The sequence below is a fragment of the Apus apus genome, chromosome 5 (genome assembly GCF_020740795.1).
Source record: "Apus apus isolate bApuApu2 chromosome 5, bApuApu2.pri.cur, whole genome shotgun sequence".
Taxonomy (NCBI): domain Eukaryota; kingdom Metazoa; phylum Chordata; class Aves; order Apodiformes; family Apodidae; genus Apus; species Apus apus.
The window spans coordinates 11,076,561-11,104,110 of record NC_067286.1 but is presented as its reverse complement, the minus strand read 5'-3'; the positions used below and the strand labels follow the sequence as shown (position 1 = coordinate 11,104,110).

The window sequence follows — 27,550 nt, the reverse complement described above, 5'->3', positions numbered from 1 at the left end:
GAGAAAATAAGATGAACCAAACCACAATTAAACTCTAGAAAATTCACCCTTCTTTAGGGCAGTCTGATTTTTTCCTCTTACTCCTCCCCAGCCTCATCTTATGAATATCACCATGGAGATTGTGATGGAAAACTCCTGACTCCTCTGAAAATTCACATAATCATTACTTAGAAAGTAAAACAAACCTTTTTTCCTGCAGTTTTTAACAGGAAAAGACTAAAAAGAGCAACACTTTTAAAACAAAGCAGTTTGTTTATTTTTCTACACTTAGGCAGTAAAATAGAAGAAAGGCTGTTTTTTGCTGACCTTAAATGAAGAAACTGATACAGAATCTGGTTGTGTATCTGTATGGATTCAATATTAAAAAATGCAAAATATTTCTTTTTATGATTTGCATTCAGAAGATAGGGCGACATTTCACATTTCTTTATATAAAGAAATATTTAGCCTATGCAGTTTTAAAATAAATACTGTGTAACTTCCATTATACAGGGGAGGAAAGCTTAATACAATAAAAACACACTTCCAACATGACAGATCTAAGTCCTTTCACAGGAATAGTAGGAAATGCGGCAAATCCGTCATAAATTAACTTTATCACATAAGTCACGTATGACATGATTTAAGCCACAGAAATGTGGTTTAAATGTCACACATTATGATCTAGTCCTGAGCAAAGTGTGACACACTATTACTTTTCCTCTCAAATATGCTGAGACAGTAACTCCAATCTCTCCACCTCCTGCTGCTATAGGGACATGTTTATTTCACCAAAGTGACATTCAGTTAATTTATCTACATCTATCAACTTGCTCAACTACTCTGTGACTAGAATTGTTCACATGATGAGGGAGCCAAGTCTTCATGCCCTTCCTACTCTTCCCATTCCTGAACAACATGGTGGCCGGGCACAGCAATGATCAGGTCCTGTGCCCTCTAAGGAGTGATCACCCCTCAAGGGAAGAAGTCGACCCACTTCTTGAACTTTAGCAAATTTCAACTAGGAGCAAATTTTCTGATGCATAATCCCTGAAATGAGTGTGTTACTCACACGTTACTCACTCTCCTTAAGAAATCAGCATAAGAATCTCTTCTGTTTACTATTATTAACTGCATTTGAGGAGAATTTATTCAGCAGATGATTCCAAACATAACATGCAACTTTTAAAACCATTCACTATAATTAAAATGGTTTTAGATTTTTAAAAAGCTGACTTTCTCACATCCTTCTTGATTTGAATCTTGCAAACTTACTTCCAGTCTGGCCTTCCATTGGTTAATCTTTATGTAAGTGAATACAGGATAGGGAAGTAAAGGAACAGATTCAGAGAGATCAGTTTAACACACACACGATCCCTTCTTCCCTGCAAACACGTCCCCGTATCCCACAACAGATAACATGCCAGCTTTTTTGTTAATACTTGAGCATATAGAAACTCAGGGTAGGAACATATGTGAGGGCAGAATATAAGTTTTAAAATCAAAAGTCTCATTTGTTGTTTCATATTTTTCTGGTTTTTAAGATACATAAAATAAGACAAAGCAGTTAAAACAAACAGTTTAAGTTTATATAGGCAGAAAAAACGGTCGTCTCTAATCGTGTATGTGTTCCACGTTATAAGCCATAAATTATATTGTAAAAAATGCCTCCCACATTTGTAAAGGTTACGACTGTATTAAAACAATAATGCTTGTATAATGACAGAATTGATAGTACACAAAATAACTACAATGAACAAAGAAGAACAGCTGGTTAGAACACAACAGTTCTCCGTCAGAAGAGCCTGACATTTATTTTGTGTAGCAGTACTGCATATAGATTATTAGAAGTACCTGTCATATAAATTACCTGTGGGAACCACTCTGACTCCCCAAGTGCTTTAAGGAATGTTGCCTCAGAATCTGTAGGAATTGTGCTGGGAACACAAGCTCCCATCAGCTTTTTAAAGCTTGCCTTTGTCTGTCGGATATCACTGAATTCAACAGGAACAAATTCACAATTCAGAGCAAAATCAAGCTTGAATCCCTGTGTGAAAAAGGCAACAGTAGATGTAATTTTAAAGGGAAGCATATTTTTCATTGACAGTCTCATCAAATCTCAAAGTCTTGCTTCCTTTACTGCTAAATACTTTGATTCCATATTAAAAATCTGTTTAGTTAAACACCTGCTCAGGATAATAAAAATCTTTACAACACTTGCAAAACGTGCCATAATAAAGTACCCATCTACTACTTGTATGTACTGCACTGTATTGCACTGCATTAATATTTTAAATAATAGAAGTAAAAAATCAAACTAGAGTGATAAATCTGATGAGTTCTTTATATACAACATATAATGTGCTTCCTTTAGGATTTTTAGAGCAAATTAAAAATAAATAAATAAAAATTAAAATAACTGTATGGCTGACACCCCAACAGTGCAGGACACAACCTAGTAGCTCAATAAAACAGAAAAAAAGTAACCCTCAAATCCAAAAAGAACCCCTAAAACTGCAAATTAGCTGACTCACTGAAGCAGCACATTGAGACAGTTGTTATATAAATTACTTAGGTCAACACTTAGGTCCCTGATGAGTAGTCACCAGGGAATACCTGATATAATTTCCTAGACGTTTTCCTAGCAGAATTTTCATGTTTTATTTAACTTACTGCATTTAGAAAATGAGCAATAAGAGAGGAGGACTCAGTTATGAGAACAAGTTAGCTAACTGGAAAAAAAAACAAACTATGATGAAAAGGATAATATGGAGAACATTATTAGGAAAAACAATTATAATGTATGAAGCATCACTGAAGATCTTCACAGGAAACTTTTTCAGGTTTCTTCAGAGATTGCTCTGTCATAGGATTAAACCTGGATTGCAAATAAACTTTACTAAACTACTTCATAGGATGCCAAGCCAAAATGCAGGAAGGTGAAAAGCAAGCACTCACATACTACCCTCTAGTTTGTAAGTGCTGATATATTAAATGACTTCCATTTCTTTCCCAATGGTCTAAAGGGTCATTTCAAAGCAGCAGACCAAAGATGTTTCTACTACATATCGTTGGATGCATGACTGAACTCTTCTTCACTTACCATTCATTAAGAGATCAAACAAATAGAAAGGTGAATAACTCTTACTGCTGGATTGTGGCAATTTAATTCTATGTAATAGTTTCTCTTGCGTTACTCTTTCTATACTCCTTTCCATCAGTGTCTCCTTTGCCAGAGCCCACTGTGGCTTGCAGTTATAAAAGAAAACAAGATTAAAATTTGACAGGAATTGACCTGTTGGCAAACTTTGGGAAGAACATTGTCCAGAAAAGCAAATGAAAATGCAAACACAATAAAACTGAAATATTTTGCAGGAAAAGAAACAGTTTTCTCATGGTTCAAAAGAACAATTTGTTCGAATATGATAAACTATATTTAATTTCAAAATTTGTGTTTAGTCTCTTATATTATATTCTTATGTTTTGGTATATCAAATCAGATGCCTTTGATTATAGACTTAACAGAGTATTTCTCTAAATTACTGTTATGCTAATTATATTAGAAAGTGAGAATGTCAAATTACATCTAATTAAAAATTAGTTATTAATTAAAAATTAATTGGTACTTTGGTTATCAATGTGTAATGAAGAAACAGAAAGGAAAATTTGTTACCCAATTATAAAAGACAAAGTAAAAAGGGAATAAGAGCTACTACCTGTTATATAACCATCATTTTAAAATACAACTGAAAATACAACTAAGATATAATAGAAAATTTGAAATTACAAAGAAAAGTCAAACCAAACAAAATCTGCAAATAATTTTGACTCATAATAGCATGATTCTTCCATTTCCTGAAATAACAATTTAAGGCAGAATTGAATACTGATGTATTTTCCTACTACCAATAACTGGTTTTGGAAGCTACTTAAAATTTTACATAATATTTTATGTATGCTGATATTTGGAACAGGAAATAACGATTGATTTTTCAATATTTAAATGCAGAGACTAAAAAAAAAATAAATCTGCAAACATTTTCTGAAAAAAGTGAAGCTACCAAGACTTAATGTAGAGGTGTCACCTGTTTCTTAAACAACTGCATCTAAAATGTTAAAATCTATCCAAAAAGGTGTACAAAACTGTAGACATCATGGTTCTCTTCATGTAGCCAAATCTGGATGGACAGACTTCTGGGTTAGCCTTATTCACATCAATTTGGCTTCATGTGAATTTAAACACTGCCCACAGTAATGAAGGTTTTCTTCTGTGGTAATCACTTTCCTGACTAACAACATTCCATTTGCTCCAGAACATATTTCAACACATCAGGAAAAATGAAACTGCAATTTAAATTCCAAAATAAGTCTGTTTCGTGTTTCCCAAATCAGAAATCACTGTGATGAGGACTCAGCTGGATATGAGTAGTCAGCAGGATTAGAGTGCAGCAGTATGTCTTTAGATGTAATTAAGGGTAGCTCTGAAAGCACGAACTTATAGAACTCCAGCACTTCTCTTGGAATAGCTCTAAACAGTCCCTAAGTGGGGCACCAAACTCCACTGCTGCTACACAAGGACCACTCCACTTGCCTATAGTCCCATCATTCATCTTTATTCCAGCAGCTACACTGAGCAGAGCCCAGCTCTGCTGCCCTTGCTCCCTGCAAAGCCAACACAGGGAGACACTTCAGCCAGGAGACATGGTGACTTCTGAACCTGAAGGCTCTGCTGTTGCCTATAAATGTATGTCCTTCCTAGTCACGTCCTTCCCAGTCTGAATGCTCTTAATTTGTACAAAAGCTATTCCATTCCTATAGTCATTGGTTACCCATCTTTGTATGTCTTAGCTCTACAACAGACCAGCACTCGACCAAAAGTGACAAATAGAGCTCTACACACAGAACTTCTGTGAGATTGAGCTTGATCTTTAAGATAATTTAGTATGTTTTTATTTATATTAACTTCGTGGTACCATAAAACTACAGAGCTTGATTTTCACCCCCCTCTATCCCCAATGGCTTAAAATGCATTGTTATTCTGCATATAGGAATAATCTTCATAAGAGTTTGCCCCTTTAAGAGAGTTATCCATCCTCCTTCTCTAGCATATTATTTATTGTTTTTTTGTAAAAACATTAGGGTTATTAAATTCAAGCCAAATAAAAACTATGTTAACATGAAAAAAAAAGTTGCCATTACCCGTAACTGAGATTTTTCTCCAAATATATAGAGGGCTGCTTGCCGTCTCAAAAGCTGACTTTGCAGAAAAGTGCTGCTGCTGTAGGAAGTGGAGTTATCTTTCCCTGCAAGTCTTGCACCAACATCAATGAATGGAGTCTGAGTGTTGATAAATCGGTTGCTTGAACGAAGGCTTGCCCATACACCTTCATAAAGATGAAAAATAAAAACCTCTTTGTGTGAGGCACTGGAAATCATAATTATTAAAGCATATGCTGAAACATAATGTGGAAAGTAAAGAGTGTTTAAACATGTCACTCACATCCCTCACAGGACATAATTAACTGCAGGTACTTGAAAGAAAAATTTTCATAACCAGAAGTGTCAAAAGCATCCTACTGCTCTGTCATTTAACCTAAGCTGCTAATTAAATTCTGCACAGCAGAGCTTCTATTGTAGAGAAAATGGCTGCAATTATATCAGTAATACAATGATAAAATGAATCACAACTGGCAAGTAATTATCATCTATTGAAACATATGGAAATTATTTGCTAGTGTTGTTCTTATCAGAAGTAGAGACAAAAGCTTGATGTATTTCCTTGTTAAAGGCATGTTATTTTGGAAGTCTAACTAGTAAGAATATTATATAATTACTTTTTACAAAAGCAGAAATAGTATCACTTAAAATTCTCTGTTACCTAGAATTCTTGTGTTCCTTTTTCCATACACAATGTAATAGAATCAAATATATTGTATTACAATGAAAATGTATATAAGGATGATCAACTTAAATATTAAATTTTGGGATAAAATATTCCAAATTTACTCTTGAAATGCCATGATTAAAATGCAGAATTATACAAATTTTGATTTTTAACTGTCCATGTCTAATGGACAATTAGATATGAAAATTAATTTAAGCAAGTTCTTTTTTTAATCATGTGTTTCATGACTATATTCTTGCAGATGTGCCCACAATACAGTTGTGTGAGTAGAGAGCAGGATGCCTAGATGATCACAATCTTAGTTTTACTCTGGCAGTAAGATCTGCCAGCAGGGCATGGCACAGAAATGCCAATAGTAGCAACAACATGAGCAGTATAACGAGTAGGAAATATTTGTCTGTTTCTTCTGCCTTAGTGAATAACATGGATTTTGTGAGACTGCTTTTGTGCGTGCAATGTGGGGTATTTAAAAGGTACTTGATTTTCAGAATATAAATAGAACTCCTTGAAAATCAGATCCCTTAAAAGTGTACTAAATTTGGCATTCAAATGGCACTGTGAAATTCTTTAACTCAATATGCAGTAAATCAGGTTATCAGAAGAGATTATTGTCCATAAATCTGTGAAGCAAGATAGACAAAAGAGGCACCAGATATACCTCACAGTAGGAGAAATTCAGATACTGCAGTACCTAAAAAACTCCTCCAATCCCTTCAGAAAAATCCAATAATATGCATAGTTATCATTTTTGCACAGAAAAGCTGCAGATAACAGTAAAATTCCACCGAGATAGGTCAATCTGCAAAATAATTTTATTCTATCTTTTTAGAAGCAAGATTATGTTGCTATTAAAGAATCACTCTGCACACTAATCCTCAACAGGGACTTGTCTGTACAATTTAGCTTGTCTGCCTGTCTGGCTGCTAGTCTGAGATGTGAGCAAACAAATGTAATTGATAATAGCTGGCCAGGAACTTAAGACTTGGTAACAATTTTAAACAGTTTCCACTTCAGAGACAGCCAGTTATATAAAATATTTGCACAGTAAAATAGTATGTTTGGTATAACCTTTTGTTGCATGTCTCACCTACTACAGATGAAATAATACAGTCTTTAGGAAGCAGAAACCACAGTAAGCATTTGTTTGTTCATCTGGTAGGAAAAAATGCTAGCTCCAACACAGGCAGCTGCCCCCAATGATGACAGATACAAAAATACACAGTGTCACTTTATTTACAAATGCAGGCCATCATGAGTGCCTTTAGAGTGCATCAAAATTAACAAAACTGGATACAAATACATGCAGATGAACATGTTTACCAGTGATGGATAACAGTGATTAAAAGACAGAACCATATTTCTACTATAATTTTGCCTAGTATCCTGTTTTTTCTTAGCAGTATCTGGCTTTCATTATTTGGCATATACCATATTATTATGGCTTCTGAATTTGGCAGAAATAAATTTTCTCCTATTCACTAACTTTAACAATTATTTTAGAAAGAAAGTTCATAGAGCTCACACTTTTAATAGGTAGTGGTATTTCTTAGCTGTTTTACCAAAGCCATAGGAGCACTAAATGCTGTTTTGCAGAATTAATTATTTGCTGTTTAAAATTTTCACACAGAAAACTTTCTATACATGACTCTGCTTTAGATAATAACATTATTAAAGAATAACATAGTGAAGTGTGTGACTAATCACTGTCACTGCATCATACATTTAATGGCCAAAAACCCCTCAAAACAAAATCACAACACTGAACTAAAACCCCAAAATTTTGTTAATGGAAAATCAAGGCTGTCAGTATCACTTCAGCATATATTAAGAAACTGTGTAGTTATGAAGATGGTAGCAAAGAATGTGCTTTCAGGACACAGAATACAGTACCTTGATGGACTCTTCCCTTAGTTGCTGATTTGGAATTTGAATGAGTGAAACATTTATCTCTGTACCCAAGCACTGGTAGATAACAGTTAAGACAGAAGGAGGAGGAATGGAATGCACATTGCAGCGAGACACATTGCAGGAGAGAAGAAAAGGGTTACTTATTAATTTCCAAAGATCTAGTATATATTGAATTTCTTTATAGTACATGATTTACCAGACAGCACAAATCTTAGTCATCACAAGACAAAACATCAATCAAGCAGAAAACCAATATAAAATTGGAAGGAAGCACCCATTTATCAAAAAGGAGTCATTTTCATTGTCATTGCAATAGTTTCAAACATGTAGCAAAGCGACCAGGTGCTTTTCCATAATTATAATACCAAAGGAAATGTAATGATTAAATCATTCTGCTGAATACTTTATTGAAAGCTTCTATCCAGCTGAAAGTCAGCTTAATTTTAAATCCTGGTCTTTGTGCTTTTCTAAAAACTGTTTTAGTCTATTTTAGGTAAAGAATTTGATGGACCTCAAAATAAAATCAGAGTGCAAGATGTCAGTTCTATACACCTGCAAACATTTTTAAAGGACTGTGTAAAAGTGTATGCAGTATCCACCACACAAATAGATTTCCTTTTTTTTTTCCCCAAAAAAAAGTTTAATTTTCAGTGGAAGCCCTATACACTTATCAGAGGGCATATTTTTGGCTCAAATGCCACAACACAAGCAACTTCTTTTAATACAAATATTCTATTAAAGCATACTCAAAGTGTTAATGCCTCCTGCTTTTAAATGTGTGTTTGAGCTGAGCATGTATTTATTAATTATAAATATCCTAGTATTTTTCCAACAGTAGCAAATCCTACTGAACAAATATTTTATTCTACTAGATTATACAACAATGCCAAGTAAGAAGTGCTGTTCTGTAGAACCACACTATACTTATAAGGTAATATGAGAAGAAAAGCTATGTATTTTGAGTGAACATAAGAGTTCTTATGAAAGATATCAGCCAAGGTGTTGACAAAAAAAGGTCCACGAATTAAAATATAGTATGAAATATAAGTATTTGGCCAAATATTTCAGATCAGAAACAACTTAACTGGGCTTTAGGCAAACACTTTGTTACAGTGTTCTGAAGTAAAAAACCATACATGACAGGGATATGGATTATATTTAAAAATAAGAAATACTATTCAAGTGCTGGAACATATCTTTTAACTTCAATTTTAAGAGGATGATTATAAAAAATACATTCTCTGGCACAAAAAATAGAAAATGTCATTTTCAATTGGTGTACCATAGCTGAACCTGGATTTTGAGCCCTGGTATGTGTGAGAACAAAAACAAGAAAAGAAAGAGGGATCCAGAATCATAACCACAAGAATACTGTTATTCTATTTTCTATAGTTTAGTGCAAAACCCATAGCTGCTTGCTATGACAAAGTCTTAGCATTGTTTTTTTTTTTTCCATTTCTTTTTTTTTTTTCTTCTTTTTTGAGTTATTAGAAATATGAAGGAGAGAGAAATCACCATTTTAGGCTGTCTGCACAAGCCTGCTTTTTTCAGCCCTGTCGTTTTGGTCCTGCATACAGTCTTGTGACACGGCTTCACATATGAAATATAACTAGCTGAGAAAATGTAGTAAAAAACTTTGCAATCATAAATCGTCTGAATCAACTTCTTTGAGAACAACAGTTTTAAGAGTTTCTATATACTTTGTGTATTTTAGAGTTCCTTGTAAAAGAATTGTGTTAGCTAATCTAAAAAAAACACCTAGTGTTTACTTCTATCAAGGATATATTCCCTTTCCCTGTTGTCTCTTACCCTGTCAACTTCTCACCTTCACTAGGGCTCCCATTGTACTTGTCAAACATTCTTGTTTCAGCAAAGTCCTCATGTATCCTGCTGAGCTGTGAATAGACTGCAGATACTGGGCTGCAATTACACCTTTCAGATATACAGAGCAGGTGTGGCATCAATCCAGCAAGACACAACATAACTTCTCTGCCCTCTTCCTGATTACTACTGAAGTTTAGCCAAGAGATTTCAATGCCCAACAAAATGACATGTCTGTGACCTAATACTGCCTCGAGAGTCCTTTTTTCCTTCACTGAGTAGCAATAAACATCTTATCACACCACAAACCAGCAATGGTTATTTCAGTCATCCTTTTATCTTCAAAAGACAACTTCTAGACAGTCAACTAGCAAGCTCTCCTTTACTTATCTGGAGCACCTCCACTGTCCCTCAGCACCACTTCACTGTTGGCACTTTTGTCCCAACACAAGGGGATGGAATCCAACCAAAACCTGCTGTTAGCTATCCAGCACGTTCACTGTTTCAGTACAAAGTCAGGCTGGGACAGTCACCAACTCCAGACACTACCAACTCCTGTTCTCTTAGGTCCCTAGCCATTTTACCTATCCAATTAAAACCACTGTCTTTTCATCTCCAGGTGCTACAATAACAAGACAAGTAAACAGAGAACATAAACAGAACATTTAGATATTAAGTATGCACATATTATGGTTAATGAAAATGCAGTGTTTTCCATTTCTCGGTGATTTAACTGCCCTTCATCCCTTCCTTCTGCTACAATCCTCATGTAACTTCTCTATATAGCACTGAGTATTTTCCTTGCTTCTTTCCTTTCCCCCTTTCTTTTCCCTTTTCCCCTTCATTTCTCTAATCCTGTCCATCTCTTTTGGATGTTTTTCTCTACAAAATTGTTTTGTTCTTCCCTATACAAAGCTATAGGTTTTCTATCACACAACAATTTAGGTTGGAATGACCTCAGCAGGTCAAAGCAGGTCTAACTGATTAAGATGAAGTATCAAAAAGGAAGAAAAACAACTTTTAGATGCTTAGAAACAATTGTAGGAGCAGCCTTCAGGGCTAAAAGGTAATAAACAAAATATAAAATGCTCCGATTTGGGAAACAGATTAATCCCTATTCTAACAAACATTGATTAAAGGAATTTGATGCACTAATTCAAGCATATATTGCACATAAAAAACCTTAACAACTTAATCAGACTAGAAGAGTAATAGCAATTGGAATGGACTTCACACAATGAAGGCTTCTTGTAGAAATGATACTGATGAGCTCTTGTACCTCAGAATAACTATGTCCAAAGAACACACTGTACGTGCTTACTTATTTTGCCTGGCCACATTACTGGCTCCCTTAACTATTCAGATTAATTATTCAGATACATTATTTGTAACTTTATGAAGCATCAGCTAATCTTCAGCCAAATGCCAGAATCATCTGTAGATGAGATTCTAGAGTGCATTCTGAGATTCTAAAGTGCATTCAACCTTAAAATAAAATATACATTTTCAGGCCATACATTTTAGACAAATTAAAAATATGGATGAATCACGAAGTATTTTGAAACATAATTCTTAATCGAGTACTTATTTTTCCACTAATGTCCAACATGAAACAAACTTTATTTCAATGGTAACTAAGGGACTTAAATAGAAATTAAGGTGCTCAATGTTATAGACTGATGCTTATTTGTAATTTCTATTTTGTCGTTTCACAGAGTACTGAATCTATAAGCAGTGTAATTGTTTTTATAACATTTTGTTATAATTTATTACTTAGAATAACAGACTTTGAGCTAGTCTTACTAACCTCCTCGAGCAAAGCTATTGGATAGATTTACATCCAAATGTCCTGGCACTACCTGCTTAAACACAGTAGACATTCTTGAAGCCCTCGTTTCAGTGCCTAAAGTCAGCCAAAAAAAGAATAGAAGATTAAAAAACTACAGTGTTACTCAGACTAACAGTTAACATAACTGATAAAATGCCGTATTTTCACACAATCAGCTAATTCTTGCCAATTTTGTACTTCAGATTGATTTTTTAAGACAGATGTATACATTGGCAACAGTATGGAGTTGTTAGACATAGCTAAGCAGGCAGCATATTTTACAACACACGAAGCAAAGCATGCACTCTTTGGGAATGGTGTTATTTTACAAGAAAAGCCACTGTTTGGCTATATTAGGCCAATTACCACCCAGTAAGACAAGACAGACACAATTTAAAGTCACGTACTCCTCTTTCTAAGACACTGGGGTTACCTTCACATAAGCCTTACCAGGTTTCATCACATAATAACTGAAATAAAACATGGATTCATATTTTTGCAGGTCCACATATGCATAACTCAAACAGCGTATTTTGAAAGACTTCAGAGCAAGTAAAGCTCTACTTGAAATGACATTAAAAGCCCTTTATGAATATGTAATACACATGAAAAATGCTTATATACCTTCCATTGCTACTGCAGCTAAATAGTGTATCTGTTAATGTAGCATCTGAGCTTGAAATCTCACGTTTTCTCATTATGTGGAATACAGCAGTATTTTGCATTCTCTTCAGTTTGGCAGTTTCTTACACGATATACAGTTTTAAATACAGTAAATTTGTTATAAATTATTTTGAAGTGCATCTTTGCTTTCGATTCTGTTATATAACTTAATTGTTGTATTTTATATTAAAAGACTGGAAAGTTCTGCCACCTTGATGTTCTGGAGAACTTAATTTTACTTGTTCCAGAATCATACTAAATTACTAATGCCTCAAGACTGGCCACCATACTCAAGTGAATTTCATCAAAACTATGACCCACAGGTGGATAATCCTTTAGTGAAGGATTAAAAAAAAAATAAAATATTTTGGGATTACAAAGATACTCTACATGCAGAAAACACATTTCACTGTAAGAGTAAACAAGCTACCTGAAAGGTATAACAAGAAAGAAACAAAATTCATACGTGGCACTGAACTAAAACCAAATCAGAAAAAACTCACTTTTCAACTTTACCATAGAAAAGCACTGTATAAACCAGTTTTACCTGGAGACAGAGCAATTGTTGGTCTAACAGTGAGAGTATTACTACCATTCATTTTGCAGTGGACGGATATCACATTCAGTAAGGCTTGTAGGTATTTTTCCTGTTCTATGCTGCTTGAAGATTCTAAAGAAGCAGGAGCTGGAGTAACAAGAAGAATGGAACATTAAAATACAAGTATGATTATAAATACATAGAATAGCAAAATAAAAAGCTTAACATGTAAAGCAGAGCATTGAAAATGTCATGGTTTGTCTATCAAAGGTTCAATAAGCCATTCCTTTGATGACACAGAACATGGTTGCAGAGCAGCACCCAGCAATGCTCTCTTGCATTCCACTCCACAAAACTAAACTTCTGAATGAGTCTTGTTACCTCATGGTCACTATTTATCATTAGCTGCTGACCAATACAGAAAGAATGGAGATGCTGATGTAGCCTTCCCTTCACTCTCAGAATGAAAAGTAACATTTCTATTTTTTTGCTACTTGTTAGCAAATTTCAGCCTTTTTAAAAAATGTGTAGACAACAGGTAATGAAACTTCCAAATGTAAATGTTTCTTTTAACAAAAGTTAAAACCATGCTCAACCAGCTCTTCCTCATTCCAGTAACAAAAGGTATAACTGGAGGTTCCCTGAGATACATTGCCCATTCATTGCAAGCATACACCTATCAAAACACACCAGTGTTTGTGCACTCTGCTGCCATTTAAAGGCTTTAACAGACACCATCTAAATGTCCTTCAGGTACCCAACCCCCAGAATCTGACCTTTTTATGGAATAAAGAAGAGAGGAAGGAGGATGGACAGTGCATGCACACTTGGGTAACACACATTAGGGATCTTCAATTATGAAAAGTAACGTTCCTGTTCCCTAGTGGACAGTCCACCTGCTCCTTCACCAGTAGGTAACTTCAGGAAGTGTCTTGGGGTGCTGCACTGCTGTGAGAACCACAATTCCTTCTCTGAAAACCTCTGAATAATCCTTTATATACATGTAGTTTCAGATGACTACTCTACAGATCTCAGAAACAGAACAATTTTCCAATTGTTACTGATGTTGCTTAAACTGCTGGAGACATGGAGAAGGACCATTTCAGAGAGAGAGAAGTGGCTGCAAAAGACTGGAAGAAAGCAAAGTCAGAGAGGGAAGAGAAACAGTTTAAAAACAGAGGGCAGAGAAAAAAAAAAGGCATGATGAGAAGGTACAATGCTCTGAGAAAGTACTCGAGTTAAACAGAAAATCCACTTAAGACAATGTTAAAACTTTAAAAAGTTAGGAAACCTACCAACAAAACACAGAACCAAAGGGAAAAAAAATCTCAATAATAAGAAAAAAAATAATCTTAACCAGTAAAACTCCACCCATTTGTGTCCAGGTGCAAGGACTTAAGGGAAGGGAGGGAGATGAGGGTCAGGTCGAGAGCCATACTATAATGACAAAAAAAAGCCCAGTCTAAACAACTCACATTTTTTTCAAGTAGTCAGCAAAGTTTTTTGAATTCTAGTTTATTGTAACCACCTCTGGACTTGCTATAGGACAAAAATGTCACAGCTGCTTAAACCAGGATTTGGTATCTTGACCACAAAAGCCAAGATTTGGAATAAGAACTAAAAAGAGAGAGTAAAAGAATTTGAATGAGTGTTTTTTTAATGAACCACAACGGCAACTTCTAAATAGTTTTCTCCAGTGATGATCCAATCAGATCCTATGCTGGAGACTAATAAGACAGTAACCTAATTACCTGGAGGTGGCATAAGACATTTCAAGACAGCCCTGTTATTAGTACCTAAATAGCCCTGTCAAAATTAGTCTGAAGAGAAAGTACAATTAGGAAGTGATTAGAAAATGTACATGCAGGAAACATCATACTGTTTCTGTCTGACAAAGCGGACACAAGCCTGAAGAAAAGCATTATTTCCTCTTAAAGTCTTAAGGAGGGTTTACACATCCTGAAACCACAGAATCACAGAATGATTTGGGTTGGCAGAGAACTTAAAGATCATCTCATTCCAATGTCCCTTCCATGGGCAGGGGCACCTTCCACTAGACCAGGTTGCTTCACGCCCCATCCAACCTGGTCTTGAACACTTCCAGGGAAGGGACATCCACAGCTTCTCTGGGCAACTTGTTCCAGTGTCTCACCCCCCTTACAGTGAAGAAATTCCTCCTAATATTTAATCTAAGTTCATCCCTTTTTCAGTTTAAAACCTTTACCCCCCCTGGTGCAAATGCCCCAGCTTCTTGCAGGCCCCTTCTTTCAGGTACTAAAAAGCGGCTACAAGGTCTCCCACTTGAATGATCTCTCTGGGTCTCCTAGTCCTTGAAGCAATGACACAGTAAGTCAATTAACTATTTAAAGGAAATGAAATGACCAAATGGAAGGATAATGTCCTTACCACTTGCACTTAAAAAGTTTTATTTTGTGAAGAGTACTGTGTGTGGCTTACGAAAGACACTCAGGAGATTATTGACTTAATATGAAAATTTGTATTTGAATTGGGCAGATATTTGAATTAAAGACTGAGGGCAATAATGTCTTTGTGAAAGATTGTAAATGGAAAATTTGCCCTTCATCCTTACCACCAATCATCCCATCATACAGTGCTTAACAGCAGCATAAAGGGCTCAAAGACTACTGCTGGCTCAAAGCACGAACCCCATACCTGCACAGCTGAGCAGGGATTTCTATAGAATGACTGCTCTTTTAAGTGCTGTATCATACATAAAGGCTATCAGAACAGCGAAGATTTAAACAAAAGATGGGGATGGAGATCCTGGTAGCAATTTTATAAATCCTAGGGAAGAAACGCATTGCTTAGCAATGCAGTAAGATTGCCTGCTGTGTGCTCTTTATGCCTGGATTCAGGTTGCTCCAGCTTTATCTTACAATAGGTCCTAATATAGTAAATAATCCAGCCTGTATCAGGGTAACTGTTCTCCTGGATAGTGTTACCACATACAAGAAACAAAAGTGGTCTTCCTATGTGACAATCAAACAATACTTGGCAATTCAGGGGTAGAATGGCATACTTAGATCTACAATGAAATTCAGAAACCAACTTTCCCGTTTCAAATGAACTTTTGAAAAGACCAGTATACAGCCCATCTCACATTCAATTATCTGTTAATAATTCTTTGTGAACAGACATTAGAAAAACACAGTTCTATTGCAGATGTAGTTTAGTTCCATACAGCAATATATAATTTTGCGTAATTTCTCTAAAAATATATGTTATGTGCCTCTTACATAACATTGATCTCAACTATGCTCTGAAAACTTGCTTAACACAATGTAAACAGGAGATCACAAAAATCTTAATCAAGTTTCAGTAGGTCTTTGCTTCTGTGTATCAATTCAGAACCACGTAATAAAAATCTACTTTGAAATCTCTGCTTAGGGAAGTATGCACCTGTCAACTTGAATTTAACTTAAGATTATCTTTGTCCTTTTATTTTGCATCACAGTATGTTTTTCAATATAGACCTTCCTTCGTTGTACACAACTCCTACTGAGGCAAATACACACACGTGTGTATAATTATCTTTAGTGATCAACTTCTTCAAAAGATTTCTTTCAACAAGGTTCAACTTCATTCTGAAGAAAAGAAATATCCAAGAAATATTTTTCATTTCCCTTGCTGTACCTTGCTGAGAAAAGTGTCCATTTTCCTCACATTTTAAAAGAAGCAGTAACTCCAGAAGCTAATGTCTGATAGATACAGTTATTGTCAATGAGATTATCTATTGCCTAATATACTGCTGGAATATGACAGTGGCAATACAAAAGACTATATAAAATAAATAAAAAAAGAAACTACCTACAAAAGCAATGAGATTACACATAGGAAACATGCTTTAATGGGTCGGGCTTTAACGATCTTGATTTGGAAGGCTCTCATACTTTCACACACATAGAAATGATAGCTACTACAGAAAGCATGAAAGTGTTTGTCTTTATACAGTTTTCAGACTATTCCTGCAGAATTGTTTCAATTTATTACATTTATACCAGGTTAAAGATGCCTGGCCAGTATTTCAGCATAAACAATCAGCATTAATCAGTTTGCAAGACTAACACCAGAATTACCATGCTTACAAGTCACACTATAAACCTGTGGAACAACTGGTGTAGCTCACAGCTATGGCAGTTACTGTGTTAATTATTGGTAGTACTTCACTGATTCATTTTATGAATCTTTTCAACAAAAAAGCATTATATAAAACTTCATTTATTACCTTGTTCCTCATTCCAACTAAAAAAATGTGCCCACAAAACACTGAAAAGACACACTGAATTAATGCTATAGCTGTGAATATTAAGCAGATAATTAGTAATTCACAAATTAGTGTTAGTAGCCAGTCCAGATTCTGATGAAAAAAAAATGTTTTTCTAGTATCTCTGAAATTTTGGTATTTTAAAGATTAATCTGATACACATAAAACCTCATATAGCTAAACACTATGTCTGCTATAAACTGTTCTTTACAAGTAAGAAAATAGTGGTTTTCATAGAGATACTCTGTGAAGAAAAAAATCAGGAGGATATGCAGAAAATAATGAAATCATGTAATCTTCACACTATTTTTATGAGACTTGTACTTATTTGTACAGTATGCTTATTACAGGTTTTGAAAAATTGTATAGAACAAACTACTCAATAAAGTAAAACCTTATAATTGTGTTTTGGTCATTACTAGGATGAAATGCAAACATAAACAGGATGGAGAATTTTCTTTGCTACATGAATGACTTCCCAGTATTCCAATTCTACCTCACCTTTTCTCAAAATAAGTAAATTAGTAAATACATAAATAAAATCATAGCCTTATTCTAGAATAATTTCTAAACAACTGTCAGTTTGATTAAAGAGAATACTGAATTTTTCTTCAACAATATGGCAGTCCTTCTGGGCATGAAATTAACTCTGAAGAAACCATCAGCCTAAGAGAGGGAAAACCAAGCAGTCACAATAAGTATCCAAAACTGTGACTGGGAATGATGAAGGTCATCTAATGTTCTTTCCAAAATTAATTTTGCTCTAATGTTATATTCTTTGAAAAAATTAAATATTCTGACAAAACTTTTGCTGGTCCAATCTTGTTCATGTGAAGGAAGAGATTTAGTTAATGCAGAGACCCCCAACTAGAATCTTTCAGGTCTATGCTTTAAAAAAGAAAGAAAAAATTAAGCTAGTATTACAATGAAAATAATGAGCAAAATCCAATGGATAGTGGTCTCTCTAATATTCTATATAATCCTCTACTAAAAGGACAACATCCACCCATTACATAGAGCAGTGCAAAGGAAAAAGATAATTTAAGGGAAACGGGGGAAGTCTGGATTGCATTTTAGTAGAGACCAGTATGTTCAAATTATTCATTGACATTGTCTGAACCACTTTCATACCATTCATGATCTGTTTCTTGACATACAGTAATGAAGCTGAACTCATACAATATAAGCAAGCCATTAACTCCCTGAGACTTTTGATTCAATCATATCACTGATTTCCTCTCGAAAACTGAGTATTTCTACATAAAATTACTAAGAGAGAAAGCCCAGCTGTATCAACTCACCTGTAGTATGTGTATTTTGGGATTTGAAGAGGCCAACAACACCTTTTCCATGAAATCCCCCAGATCTAAGTAGAAGAGTACTGTTTTTAGTGTTCTTCCAACAGACAACTGGTAGGCGATTGTGACGGTAGCAGCGAGCAACTCTCTGCAGACTGCTGTCTTGAACAGCCTGTGGTACTACCAGAAGGCCAGGGTAACTGTATGCACAAAAAGGTGACAAAATGGAACTACAATTAAAATTGCTTTAAAAATTTTAAACAGTGCAAAAAGTTGCCTAAAATTACAAGTTGAATATACATCTTAGTGAAAATATACTTCAACTGTTAGAATTATTTTTTACTTAGTAACTGTCATTTTTAGTCTAATCCTAGCAAACACAATAATTTGTAAAGAAAACTGAATTTTCAAAACAACTTTAATTATGCCAGATTTGTAAGACTAACACTAGTAGTCTCTTTCCATTTAGAGTTATATTTTCTTTGGTAATATTTTTTTCTTAGCATATCTCTTAGCTAGTAGTTTTGACACTTGTATGTGAAATATGAGAATTGAAAGGAAAGAATGTTAGATTGCCTAAAGTATCACAACTAAAACAATAGGTTTTGGTTTATGTCAAAATTGATTAAAATTTTAAAATCAGATTCCCTGGATCAGTCTATTCGAATTGCTTATTTGTGTATTTTTTAAAACACTACAATACATTGAGACATTAGGAAATTCAGTAATACATTTAGTAATAGAAAACCCATCATGTTAGTGAAAGAATGAGAGATGATTTTCTATCAAAAAAATATTCAATGACAGTGACATTTTCATATTTTAAGAAGAAACTAAGACAAGGAGCAGGGAGAAGTTAGTGCTTACTAATTAAATTTGTTCCCCCACAATATAAACTGCTCCTGTAAGTTCAGTTCTTTGACATTTATTGAACTGCCCTCATGCAAAATCAATGTACATAATACTTACAGTGTGCTTCATAAAACAAAGTAATCAATATGATACTAAATAAGTATTTATATCCTGAGATTTGTAGTTCACCCAGATACTAATTACTTTTTCCAAAAAATCCTACAGAATGTTAAAACCTGATGGTTTTAGGTGAGGAAAGAGTTGTCTGCATAATGTTCAAAGCATAATAAGAATGTACAGGTTTAATGCTTTCGTCTGCATTGTACTCAATGGTGATTGAACAAACCCCATTATTAGTCTGTTACTCCAGGTAAGTCAGAGAACAAAAAAGGATCTAACATTTTTCTTGTGTGCCTTTCTTCCATGAAGACCTGGGGATTTTATTATTCATTATGAAAGCAATGACTAGTCAAAACTGGCTTTGGAGAATTTAAATGCTCTTCTAATATGACTCCTGCAGATATGCTTTTGTATTAAAAAGAATTTTTGTGGGTAATGGTAGTAAACTACATCAGCTTTCACAACAAAAAAGGAGTAACATTCATGTGCTAAAACACATCACATGACAAACTTCTGAAGTAGTGTAAACACCTTAATTATTTTTGTTTTAAAACGTGTGGGTTTTTTTATTATTATTATTTGAAGGAAATAGGTCAGTATGATTGTTTCTGAGGCTTGCCTTTTTTATTTAGGAAGAGATTTTATATGCAAATATATTACATGAATAATTTCCAGTGCCAACATAGCAAGTTACAGAAACCCTACTGAGCAACTGAATTCTATCAGCTAACTTTAGTGACTAAGTCACTAAGTTGAAAAATAGCCTAATGATTTAGACATCTATGTAGAAAGCCAAGAGAGAGAAACTTCTCCAAAAGGCAATTCAGCATATCTCTGTTAACCTCCTCCAAAAGCCCCAGTGGCACTATCTTCCCATGGGCTACAGAAAGAACCAAGGAAGGAAGACTTGTATTGTCTGACAGAGTTGGGGCAGTTCTGAAACCTCACTTCTAGCTACTGCTGCTGGCAGTCTTCCCCAATCTGATGAGTACACATGCAGCCACAAGAAGACAAATCCCTGAGTGGAATACAAATAGCTTCAAGGTCACTGGTTGAACACTCCTACTGTGGACAATTCTTCTCTCAGGATAAGCTGCTTAAATAGATACATCATGTGGTATGTGTTAGGTCATCTTTATTTTCAACTACATAATTGAATTGGTAAACTTACCTCCTGCAAAGTGAATACATCCTGTTCAGTGCAGTTATCCTTAAGTATTCTGTTTTTGAGCGAGAAGAGTTACTACTTATGGTCCCTAGTCCCAAACGCTGATAGTCTCTGAAACAGGCTCTTTCTACTAGTTGCTCCATTGTTGATTTTTCTGATGCTTTTAGGGTACCGCTTGTGTGCAGCTCACTGTCATCTGAAACTGAAGTTAAAAATCTTTAAGAGTTTGTTATTAAGGCCAGCAGTTATACAGAAAACGATGCTATTTTCTCCCGAATTTGTCTTCATGTCAGTGATGAACGCCAAGAATCACTTTGAACCACAGGTTATAGAAATTTTAAGCAATAAAAAAATATTTTTGTCAGGAAACCCGAGTATTTCACACAGTTACCTACTGCACTTGTAACTGGCATGGCTGACTACTCTCTTGCTAAAATCCTGGACAAAGTTATCTTGTATATTCATTTAACTGAAGGCAGATGATCTTTCTTTCAACAATTTATGAAAACCTGTTAAACCTACAACTGCTCTACAAAGATGTACACTAGACAGAATAATGAAAAATGTGCACATAAAATCATTAAATGTCCAAGATAAAGTGGACCTTGCAAGTCTTTTTAACCATCTTCAAAAGACTTAACAAGCTTTTTAAGGCTTGGTTCAAATAAAAGAAATGTTTCTGTGCCATAATTTCCCAACAAATGACTGTTGGTTTCTTAATGTCTCAGTTTCAATGTCAAACAGCAGCTTTTTTCAGGCGTGCCTGTCAGTTGCAATTTCCAAAGCAGAAAACCTTTAACCATGAGAGATAAAAACCATGTCACAAGTTCAAACTACACTGAAATTCAAGTCAAGCAAGGTCTTTGTACAAAACCTGCCACCTGCCTGTTACTGATACTTCCAACTATTTCCAAACACTTCGGAAAGCAGATTTACTGCTCACAGCATGTATCATTTACTTGCTACCACCTCAAGCATTAAAATATGTGTGTATGAGGAAAAGTATTTCTTCATGTATGAGGCACTGAAAGGGATATAAATTAAAAACCTGACTCAAAAAGCCTAGAAATTAAAATTATTTTAAAAAATAAAAATTACAATATAATTAAAATGTTACTAGCAGCAGACAACACTCACAATTTACAGTACAGCCCATATGCTTTTTTTTTTTTTGCATATCAGCATAAAATCTAAATGAATAATTTTATGGTCCCTGAAGCTCATAAAAAACCCCAATTCTCCATTTGATGTAAAAAACAACTGAATGATGTGGATACTTCCTCTTTTTTGCTATGTTTTTGTATTTTTCATGGGAAGAAAGAAGCTACAAAACATTTACGAGTATAAAGTGGACTAAGAAGAAAGATAACTAATGAATTTTAGAAATAATTTTATTTTTGGGCATACAGAAAATTGGCATTTAACAGTTTTGAATGGAAAGCTACAACAGACAGATAAAATAAGGATGCATTTTTTAAAAAAAAATTTTTTAAATGCATTTTTTCTCATGAAAGCAGGTATATCGGTAATCAGAACTTGGAAAAGATTTTCGTGTGCATAAAATCTAGAGATTGTAAGAGCACACATTGTTGTCCTTAACCTGAAGAGGGAGATGAAGATGTTTTTCTGTCTCAAGTTTTAAACGGATTTTTTAAAATTTTATTTTGAATGGAAGAGGAATAATCCCTCTATTTTACTGCTCCTGAGATATGGTTGCTTGTAAAAGTGGGTGTTATAGTCTCCTGTTTTATAGAACATACCAATATGATCACCTGTATGAAACAGAATTTAGTAGTGATGAGATTCTAAACTCTGAAAATCAAGAGATGGAGAGGAATTGGGAGCAAAATTAGGTGTTCATCAGCAACTGATAATAAGTACTGTGCCCAGTTTTTTATATCATGTTGCAAGTTCTATGTGGACCAGCTGAAGACAACTGAGAAAAGAGCAATGAAGACGATCAGAATTCTGTAAAGACTAATAAACAAAGAACTGAAAGGCAGATATTTAACACCCAGAAAAGAACAGAGAAGAGAAATACTACAATAGTCCATAAACACATTATGTGCTGCATTCAGAATGAAGGGAATAATCTCTTCTATATGTGTATGGTGGCAGAGTAAGAAGTGAATGCTTTAAATTGAGGCAAGGAAATGTTTTGGTCTGAATACCAGAAAGTTGCTTGTTATTCTGCAGCATTAAAAATGGTTAGAGCACTAGTACAAATTCCCTAGAATTGTGGAATCTTCGTCTTTGAAAACTTCTAAGAAAAAGTTAGGTAAACATCTGTAAGGGACAGATTAAGTATGCTGATCTTGCCTTGGGGCAGAGAGATGGAGTAGATGATCTTTTGAAGATCCTTCCAATCATACATTTAATATTTCTTTTTTTTAAGACAATGCATCACCTGCTCCAGACAATTCCTGTTTGCTTCGTTGTTGGTATAGCTGCAGAGTTTCCTATACTTCAGTTTCTGAGATGTGGAAAAAGGAAGTCATTCACAGCAGGCAACATAAAATAAATGGCTGTGGTTAAATAGCAAATTTTCTATGGCTATTTGTACTCTGTCTGAAACAAAGAGTTACTGCTGTTGACAGCTGACTATACCTGAGTCAGTGCAGCATGCAGAGAAAAGCAAACTGTCAGACTTTGATCACCTTACATGTCCACACTCAAAACATTTGGAAAACAGCAGGTAGGAAGCCTTAACATTTATATTTTTAAATTCTTGTTAGGGAAGAAAAGAAGTGGCTATCATTAACGTTTATATTACACTTGTGTCCATAGGAGAATATAGTTGTTTTGTACATCAGCCATGCAAAAACTTGTAATTTCTTCATTGTCAGGAGAAGTACAAATACACAGGTATGATTGTGCTTGGTGTCTCTGGGTGAAGGGCACAAAATCACTTCAAAATCACACAGGTACAGCCTGCACAATTACTTCTGAGCCAAAAAGCCTGAAACATCAGAACATGTAATAACTCAGCACTTAAGGAAGACGCTGGAAATTCAATTAAGAACGTAATTTTTCAGCACTGTAAAGATATTCTGTATTTTGTCATCCTTTCTTCTTGCCATTTTTGCACGAGTTTTATCTTGAACAAAATAACAGACTTTTTAGCTTTCCTGAAATGGTTTTCTTCCATTTTGGAGAGAACAGATACAGCGAAGAAACAAAGTCCTGCTTCAGACAACTTTTATTATCTGCTCATAAGTCACGAAAGTTGTCTTGCACACTGATGAAATATTAAAAAGAAAAATCTGACTTGTTCAATGTTTTGAAGAAATTGTTAGTGTTTGATGAACACTTAGCTATCTGAAATGCCTTTTTTTTTTTTTTTTTTAAGGAAAGAATGGTGTGACAAAACAATACCAGTTTATGTACAGGAGAATCTGGTTCCCTCTAGTGGTTTATTATAAATTAGCACTGGTCCAGATAAGGATATACTGACAGCAGCACATGGTAGGAAAAGAAGTATTTGGAAGAAGGTCAAACTCCGCACCATCACATGAGCTATACAAAGCACCCAAATCACTTTCTACCTTCTGTTCCCAAATCCTTTCAACCAAAATTTGGAAACATTGTATTTTCAGTACTAATGACTTTTGCCACTTCGAGAAATCACGTCACTTCAACATCTGCAAAAGTCTCCCATCGTATTTGCTCTTCCTTGAATCTCACCAATTACTGCTTCTTATCATGGACTAATTGTAGGTGTCATGATGCCTAAAGAAAAATGGAAGCTACAGCATGCTTCTGTGCTGTTCCATCTACACTATTATGAGGTAAAAGATTACAGAAAGATACTAAACGCAAACATTTTTATAATTAAAAAAATCATAATCTAGTATTTTGCTTCACCACTGAATGAAGTCAACTTCCTCTTTTGCCTCATCATCATGGAAGAAAACACTTATAAATGTACATATTTGAAACCTTTTGCTTTACTGTCTAGGCAGACTCTGCAATTTCTTTTTGAAATTCAATATATTGGAATGGAAGCACAATAGGATAGACTTATCAATCAACAGAGGAAAAAAAAAATAAATTACTATTACCAGAGATATCATCATCTTCATTCCAGCCTGGGCGACTCCCTCTTTCTTCCACTATTGTGCCTGTTTTCTTCTTTAACAAATACTGGCGTCCAATTGTCATTTTCCCAGCACGTTTTGCTCCTTTCACTATGCTTTTTGAGAAGGTACTATAAATTCAGAGCAGATTTTTATGATGAAACCAATTACCCAAATAAAATGTATTCCATAATTTTTCTTTTTATATAATGACAAAAAATACAGCCTACCACAAAAGTATTTCCTATGTTAATTTTTAAACACCAATGTATTATTTTGAGATAAATTTGCACCCATTATGTCTAATGGTAATGAAAAAGCATCCAAGATCTTTCCTCAGGTATTGATATTTTGCTAGCAATGTGACAAATCTACGAAGTTGACAAAGTAAAGGCAGAAGTTACCTTAAAGTTTTAGGATTCCATTACTAGTTTGAGATTCTACTTTCCTGTGTCAACAATGCAATAACCAATAGAGAATCACAGGAACTACCACTTTGGAACATACTAGTGATTCATCTAGTCTAGTAGAAGTTAACGTATAACATAAACTTTAAAAGAGGACCCAAAGCTCAAACTCTAGATTGAAAAGCACTATGACAACTGTACAGATTGTACTAAGGGTAAAATTAATTTTAACCCACATTAGGTTATTAACCTATAAAGAAGTACACAGGAAGTCTGGTTTTTATGACAGCATAGTTTGCATAGCTGGAGATGTAACTTTACATTGTGTATGTTTCAAAATGTAGCGAGATGCTTGTTCAAATTCATTGCAGCCAGAAATTTCAATAAATGATATATATTCCTACACCAAACGGACTTGTACATCGTATTAATCTACCTTTTACTCAGTAGATATAAAAAGATGTAGAATAGCAATCAGTTATTTCTAATTTCCTGGAAACTGCTTGAATGATCTGCATTTCTGCAAAAGTGTCCTACTGTTCAATGTATTTGACTAACAGTAAACAAGAACATGAGAAATAAAAGTAGAAGAATGACTGTACCGGAATGAAGTGTTCTTTTCTTTTTGTTTTGGCAAAATTATCTGTGGAGCTGTTTGCCCAGCTGCAAATGCAAAAGTGCTGAAGATAGACTGAGGATAACGGAACTTCATTAACTGTTTCTTAAATATTTCCACCACTTCAGGACTGACTTCTTCATCAAATGCTACTTTGATTAACTGCATATTAAAAACATGACATGTTAGAAACTGAAAAAAAAGATAAATCACAGAATTAAAGAAATTTAAAGATCGTAAAATATATTAGCAATTTTCCCATACATATGCAGTACAATACCTATTAGAAAATATACAAATACAAGTGCATATATCTTACTGATTTTGAGAGTTATTACACACAGCTTATTAATTTTTTATTTAATTTTATGTCCTAATACTAAGGTATTTTCCCTAAGAAGCATCTAGAATTCCCATAATATCAAATACAAAACATTTTGGTAAATCCAAGTAGAAGTGCTGGTACTACGATGTCTACAACAGTTCAAAGACTTGTCATGTGCAACAGCTTAGCTTGGAAATGTTCTGCCAGCCCTGCCCATATACAGTGGGATCTAAGGCTGGTAATGCACTTGAAAGACTCTCATCAAAACAACGATTTCAGCATTCACATGTCACAACCACTTATTTCCATTACTAAAGTCACTCCAATTTTTGCCACACCGTACAAAGTACAGAAAACTGCTAATAATAAAAATGTAAGAGCGAAATCTGATCCTTAAAAAGGAGCTAACCTTGTGCTATTCAACACTGACCAATCCACCCCGCTAGAAATGCTTTTTGAAAGATTTTGGGAAAAAAAAATAAAAGCCATCCCATCATCCTCAGCCAAAAGTATGACAATCAGCAATTTGGGGGGAGGGGGGGGGGAGGAAAAAAAAATTATAGAAAACAGGAAATCCATAAAAGGGCCCAAAAGAATTTTAGGAATGTGGAAAAAGCGAAGAGCTTTATTTTTCAGTGCATACCTATACACCTTTTGAAAGTCTTTTGTTTGCCATTTAGAAGGCGGATTTCACGATTGCTTTTTAATTTCACTTGTTTTGCAAATACTTTCCAAATGACTAATAAATCTGTTGTACTAGGACCTCCTTGAAAGGAGCTTTTGAATCTTTAGGGGTTACACTGATCTGAAGCTTTAAGGACATTAAATAGCATAACTACAGTCAAAACCTTTTGAAAGTTATAATTAATAAACAAAGAGGAGGGGCCATTGCATACTGTATTGAACTCTAGCTGTTACAAAAGCAACAGAAAGTAAACTGTTTGCTGATTGTTTTTGTTCTCTTAACCTATTACAAAACTATGCTAAACAAAAGCAAAGATGATGTTTGACCAGAATCCAACACTAAAAACACTGAGCTGTGTCTGTATTTAGCACATCATTGAAACATGCTAACTATTCTGGTAAAACGTTTTGGAAAATAAAAGTCCTCGTGAAGTCCTCTCAAAAGTCCACAGGAACAACTTTCTTTTGGTTGTTTTAGTCAGCTGTGTTCCTAATCTTATGCTTTTGAATAGGATATTGAAGGATGTCTGTTATTTTAAGGAACTAGTAAAATTCTCATGATCTATTTTACTAGGTTTTCAAATGCTAGTTATTGCTATCAGTGAAAAGACACTTCTGCAGTCAGCCAACTCAACAAAATATTTCGTATCTTAAGTACTGCAATCTACTTTTAGTCCATGATACAAAATTCTTTGCCTTCAACATTCAGTCTCTTAGGGTTTAACTACAGTTAAGATCACCACCAAGAAAAAACATTAAGGGAAGATTTCAGAGACTTCTTAATTCCTTATTCTTAGATCTGAGTCAGTTGCCCTGCAGTACATGCATCTGCTGAACACACTGATGATGATCCTAAAGACAGGCAACCACCAGGATCTATGCAGAAGTCAGTGAACTACCAGGGTTCACGCAAGTCATCCAGAGGCTCATTCATTCTGGCCAATCATAGAATCACTTTGCTTGTGCAGCAGGATGCTCCATCTGTCAGTGTGCCTGCCTCTGTTTCCCTCTACAATGCACTTGCTCTCTGCCTCTCAATTATACAGGCCCAGGCCTGGAGTGGAAAGATTCCCATGG

At 34.8% G+C, this 27,550-nt stretch overlaps 1 protein-coding gene across 5 annotated transcripts in view; it reads right to left on the bottom strand.

The window, feature by feature from the left end:
* The window catches only part of SBF2 (SET binding factor 2), a 259,204-nt gene that overhangs the window by 23,281 nt on the left and 208,373 nt on the right, over window positions 1-27,550 (bottom strand). For 2 of the 5 annotated variants that reach the window (XM_051621095.1, XM_051621096.1), the window contains exons 24-32: window positions 25,451-25,626; window positions 24,427-24,572; window positions 20,369-20,567; window positions 18,229-18,425; window positions 12,652-12,789; window positions 11,421-11,516; window positions 7,775-7,846; window positions 5,179-5,363; window positions 1,850-2,026 (exon numbers count right to left, since the gene is read on the bottom strand). In XM_051621095.1, the coding sequence (XP_051477055.1) occupies window positions 1,850-2,026; window positions 5,179-5,363; window positions 7,775-7,846; window positions 11,421-11,516; window positions 12,652-12,789; window positions 18,229-18,425; window positions 20,369-20,567; window positions 24,427-24,572; window positions 25,451-25,626 (1,386 nt within the window). The remainder of the gene's footprint in view (window positions 1-1,849; window positions 2,027-5,178; window positions 5,364-7,774; window positions 7,847-11,420; window positions 11,517-12,651; window positions 12,790-18,228; window positions 18,426-20,368; window positions 20,568-24,426; window positions 24,573-25,450; window positions 25,627-27,550) is intronic. The other 3 variants (XM_051621097.1, XM_051621098.1, XM_051621099.1) reach the window with 3 other exon arrangements.